At 55.4% G+C, this 5,074-nt stretch overlaps 1 protein-coding gene across 1 annotated transcript; it reads right to left on the reverse strand.

The window, feature by feature from the left end:
- Positions 1-1,107: 1,107 nt before the first annotated feature.
- Positions 1,108-4,771, reverse strand: LOC124678252 (transcription factor bHLH78-like). Its single transcript, XM_047214174.1, has 8 exons — positions 4,357-4,771; positions 4,017-4,253; positions 3,858-3,923; positions 3,650-3,718; positions 3,487-3,558; positions 3,175-3,393; positions 2,977-3,073; positions 1,108-1,431 (listed from the first exon to the last, which is right to left on the reverse strand). Exons 1-8 carry the CDS (start codon positions 4,732-4,734, stop codon positions 1,394-1,396), a joined length of 1,176 nt encoding a protein of 391 aa, XP_047070130.1. The 5' UTR covers positions 4,735-4,771; the 3' UTR covers positions 1,108-1,393.
- Positions 4,772-5,074: the final 303 nt, after the last annotated feature.

Raw genomic sequence — 5,074 nt, forward strand, 5'->3', positions numbered from 1 at the left:
TGCCGCCTCCCAAGCGGGCGAGCAACGCCATTAGACCGTGGAGAAGAAATAGCCAGGCACGGCATTCATCGCTCCCACGCGTGTCTGCTTCCGCCGCGCGATCGGCGACGACGACGATGATAAGAAAAAGAAGAGTTCGGCGCCACCCACAGCGACGTCTAACCTTCGGGATGTCGAGCGCCGGCGACAGCGACCATGCGCGCGGCGCCATTCTCCGGCCTCGATCGGCGAGGGCAACTCCACGTACTCCTTTCGAGTTGCGTGTGAAATGCAGTGACCCACTCACCTGTATAGTGTATACTGCTGGCTGTCAGTACGTATGTACAGGGGGTTGGTGGTATTGGGGCAATTGCTGTGTGTAAAGTGAGGTGACGGGGTCCTTCCTTAATTTCTTCCCCTTTGCTGTCAGGCTACGATCGAGCTATCAATTCTGTATTTCGTAGCGTATGTTTCCTTGGGTGGACAGGACGGGACGGAGCCGAGCGTACAGTTAGTTAGACGGCCTCTTCCCGTGGGCACGAAACGGAGCCGAGAGCGACGCCATGCCTAACCTTGTCAGCCTGTGTGTTACGGTACATCTCTGTAGAACAGAAGCTGCCAAGCTGCGCATATATGGCACTGAAAGTATGAAACTGAGTTTGTCGAGTTACGTTTTTGGAGGATTTTGGAGCTATGTTCGTGGTAGAAATGACGTTCCGATTAAGCATGGAAGCGCTGAAGGACGGGGAAGAAGGGTGAGATGCAGCGAGGAGACGACAGGGGATGGACGGATCGTAGAGGAAACCTAAAGCGACGTGTAACCTACCAAACTTTGGGGCAGTGCGGCGTGCGCTTCGCTCTAACCGCCGGGCTTGGGGACGAAAGGAAGGTGACAGCGAGAATACGTATAGGCAGCAACAGCCAACAGGGCAAGCAAAAGCAACTGTTGTGTTCAGAGACAGAGAACCCTTCTCCTCTACGCACAAGAAATTTACAATGCCACTAAGCTCAAAAAATGGGTTCTCAAACAGAGAAAATATAGGCGAAAACGATCGAGCAGATTTGTTCTTTAATTAGCAGCAGTATTTAGGATTTTAGGGGAGGTGCTTGTATCATCCGCACCGTGTCTTATACATAAACTGTAACTGATCGTTACGTTATATTAATCATCAATATACTGACATAATCAACGCCAGAGATACAAGAGGGGTCACATCGCCCTATAGGCGGAATATGACAGGACAAATTCGTCTCTTGGAGGGCCTAATTACAAACAAAGACTGTTAGCTTCAGAGTTTCAGAGCAGCTATAGCTTCACTTCCGCCACTTGCGCCATGTACTGCTGTCGTGGTTCCATCTTCTTCCTATGTACAGATTGTCAATACTGTATTCGTTCGGCGACGATCTTCGTCGGCTAGAACTCCATTTTCATCTGGCCTGCTTGCAAATCACCTGCATCGTTTACATGATTCACACGCGTTAGCACAAGCATCATACAGGACCTAACCTCTCCCCCGAGGCGGCGGCGCCGCCCGCCGTCCCCGGGGAGTCCCCCTCCACTCCGCCCCCTCCCCTCCCCTACAGGCCCCCCCTCCTCCGCCGCCGTCGCCGAGGACGCCGCGGGGCAAAGCCCCTGTGGTGAGGCGGCGGTGGCGGCTCGGTCCTCCGTCGGCGGAGCGCGGCGCGGGCTGCGGGAGCGTGTGGGGGCGGCGGCCTACACCCTCCTCCTCCGTCGGCCCGAACGCAGCGGGATGGCGGTGGCCGGCGGATCTCCGGCGGCCGGCGGCGGATGTTGGCTGCGGTGTGGTTGGATCCGGGCCGGAGGTTCGGATCGCGATCCATCGCGGCTACATCTCGTCAATGGCACGAGGAGGCTTCGCTGGGTCTTCTTCGCGGCTTGAGGACGTCCGGGTCTTCGGCCCGGGCATGGTGGTGGTGGCTGACTTCATCCACCGAAGGCGGTCGGCCGAGGCTGGCTGTGTTGGATTTTTCATCCCACTTTCAGCGCCGGCAGCGAGACGGGGAGGCATAGTAGCCGGTGAAAACCGTGCCGACTCCGGTCATGGCGGGCGATGGCGGCGTTTGCGCCGTTATCTTGTTGAAGGCATCGTCAAGCAACTATCGCTAACCTACTCGTTCCGGCGGCGAGATGGAAGAGCTTGGAAGCCGGCGATGGTGTCGCCGGTGGAGGGTTGGAGTGGCCAGCCCAGGATGGTCGCCGACGTGGGGGTCCGACCTGAATAAAGGCGGCGGTCCTAGGGCCTCTCTTGCGTGAAGAGGAGGACCTACCGGAGGCCTGGACTCGTGATCCGGCCGGAGTGTTGAGTTCGAAAGGCTCCGCCGATGAATGTAACGGTGCTTTTGCCCGGAGTTTGTTGGATCGGAGGTATTCGGTCGTGCGCACCCATGTTTTTATTCCGACCGATTGGTTCTGGAGGGAGCGGCGCGAAGCTCTTTTTCTTTGATTGACATCAAGTGACTAAGGATCCATGATGAAAGTCGGAAGAAGAGAATTTCATGAAGGCCGGAGGGGAGGACTAGCTAAGGGAGGTTCAAGTCTTTGCGATGTTGAGGGACTTGCTTGCGTTCCGGGCTTCACAGCAGCGGTATGAAAGTGGGGGCGACAACACAGGTGAAGTGCAGAGTCCTACCTTTCAGGGTGAAAACCCAAGGTCTGGCCTTAATTGGTTGTGTCTGGCAATGTCCTTGGTGGAGGCATTTGTTTGAGAGCGGGGACTATTCTGTAATTCAGGTGTTGTCTTGGCGGTGGATGTATTGCTGTTGTTAGGCCCGAGATACTGTAGCGGGACTTTTCTTTCTTAGTTTTCTTTTCTTGTTTTTGGCTGTGTGCATCCGTACCCATTAGGGTGGTGCGTTGTTGCAGAGGCTGGGTGTAATTGGTATCTTCTTGATATTAATATATTCCCTTTATCGAAAAAAAAAAAGCATCATACAGGAAAACAAAAATGAGTAGAGAAGTATCGTTTTTCCACTGACCGTGGAAGCTCTCTGCTGAAGCCCCGTTGTCATGGCTCTGCCCGTTGTCGACATGGAAAACGCTCTGGAGATCGTCCTCCCAGTAGTTCCTAACTTGCTGAAGGTAAGAAGCACGCCGACTATGTTAGCACAAGGCACATCCTAACGATTCTTAATCATGTGATGTGAACAAGAAAATTTCTGAAGGCCAAGAATCACCTGCTGCAAGTTTGTGCTGGCCGTTCCATCCTGAAAACCGTACTGTGCGTTTGTAGTCTGAGACAGGGCCAAATCTAGCTGGTTCAGGGTGCACTGGCCCTCCATGCTGCTGGGCACGAACGATTGGAAGACATCTCCTTGGTCGCTGAACGGGAAGGCGGAACTGGAGCTTTCGAGCGAGAAAACAGAGCTCGCTGAAGGGCCACAGGCTTGGAACATCTGAATTGGACGATTACGGGTAGCGTTAGTAACAGCGACATTGTCAGTAATAGTTGCACACAGCATGATAAACAGTGGACAGTTTAAGCTTACATCTTTGTGTAGGAGAGTGGGCAGGTTGCTGAAGTCGAGTGGATTCACAGTTGCTAGCTTCATCGACAGGAACTGAAGCCAAAAAAAACAGAGGAATTGATCAGAATACAGAGTGGCCGCGTTTCTACATGGCATCGAACAATTTCAGCAGGCCAGCTCTTACCTCGACTTGCCGTTGAAGCGACTGGACATAGTTTATGATCTCATCAAGCATCAGTGCCTTGCCAATCACCTAAAGTTACAAACAAACAAAATTGGCCATATACTTAGTAACCTTGTACATAAAGACTGTTTTTGGTAAGTGCGCAAAGATTACGAGCTACTCATTCTTTCCGGTTTCGCATTTTGAAATCACTAATTGGGAGCAGCACCTTGTTGCATCCTGGAACGAGGTCCTGCAGAAACTTCATCCTCTGGCTGATCCTCTCTCTTCTCACCTACGAACAGTTATGAACGTACAAGGAAGTTAAGGCCGAGTTCTGACAAACCGAAGCAAGAAAACAGTGAAGCGGGCATGAACAGAATTGTACCCTCTCTGCGAGGCTGTGGCTATCGGTGGCCTGGCCTCTCCTGGCCCGGACATGGACGTAGTCCTTGGGGGGCTCCACCGGCTTTCCATTCTTCCCCTTGCCCTTCTTCTGCTCGCCGTCCTCCACCGAGCTGTCGCTGCCGGTCTGCTCTGCCTTGGGCTTCACCGCGGTCGTCGCCTTCTTCTCGGCGTCGCCCGTCTTGCACCTCTTGGCATACGATTCACTCTGCTCCCCTGCCTGAAAGTCATAATTGACACAGCTGAATTGGTCAGTACCAATGGCACGCACCAGGAAAGAGCGAGAGACCAATTCGCGCGCGAAGAAAGCGAGGCTCACTCACCTGGCCAGAGGTGCTGACGGAAGGGTCCTTGGCTTTGCCTTTGGCCGCCGGCGCCTTCCTCTTCTTGGCATTGGCGTCCTTCATCGCGGAGGCCGGGTCGGACACGGAGGACGCCTCCCGCGAGGCACTGCCGAACTCCGCACCGGGCGCCGGCGGCGGCATCCCGAGGAGCCCCACGGCGAAGCGCTGCCCGTTGAAGCTGGACAGACGCGCGGCGCGCTCGGCGAAGCCCGGGTCGCCGCAGAAGCTCTCCAGGCAGTCCCCGGCGCCGTCCAGCGCCGGCGCGCCGCCCAGCACGCCGAAGTCGAGCATCGGGGACGAGTTCAGCAGGCTGGAAATGTAGTCGCCGCTGCCACCGCCGGCCCTGCTGCCGTCCATTGCAGCCGCAAGAAACAGAACCAAACCGAACCCACCGTCCAAGAACTCCTTTGCCCTGCTCGAGCTAAGACGCCTCCTTCCTTTACGTGGCGAATCGGGGGCGGCACTTATAGGAGGGCGAGGAGGAGGGGGAGTGGGGAAGGAGGCTTGGGAATGAAGGTGGCGTCGTTGGGGAATTGGGGTCAAAGTGGCGGTGATGAAGCTAGTGGTGATGCCCCGCGCGCGGCAGCTGGAAGTGGAAGGGAGCTTTAATGGAATCCTGTTTCGGTTTGGGATGGGGCGGAGGATGCCTTTCCGCTGCCCGGGCCCTTTTTAAGCTCCTCTCCCCGCTCGCCCGACG

This window comes from Lolium rigidum, chromosome 1 (assembly GCF_022539505.1).
Source record: "Lolium rigidum isolate FL_2022 chromosome 1, APGP_CSIRO_Lrig_0.1, whole genome shotgun sequence".
Taxonomy (NCBI): Eukaryota; Viridiplantae; Streptophyta; class Magnoliopsida; order Poales; family Poaceae; genus Lolium; species Lolium rigidum.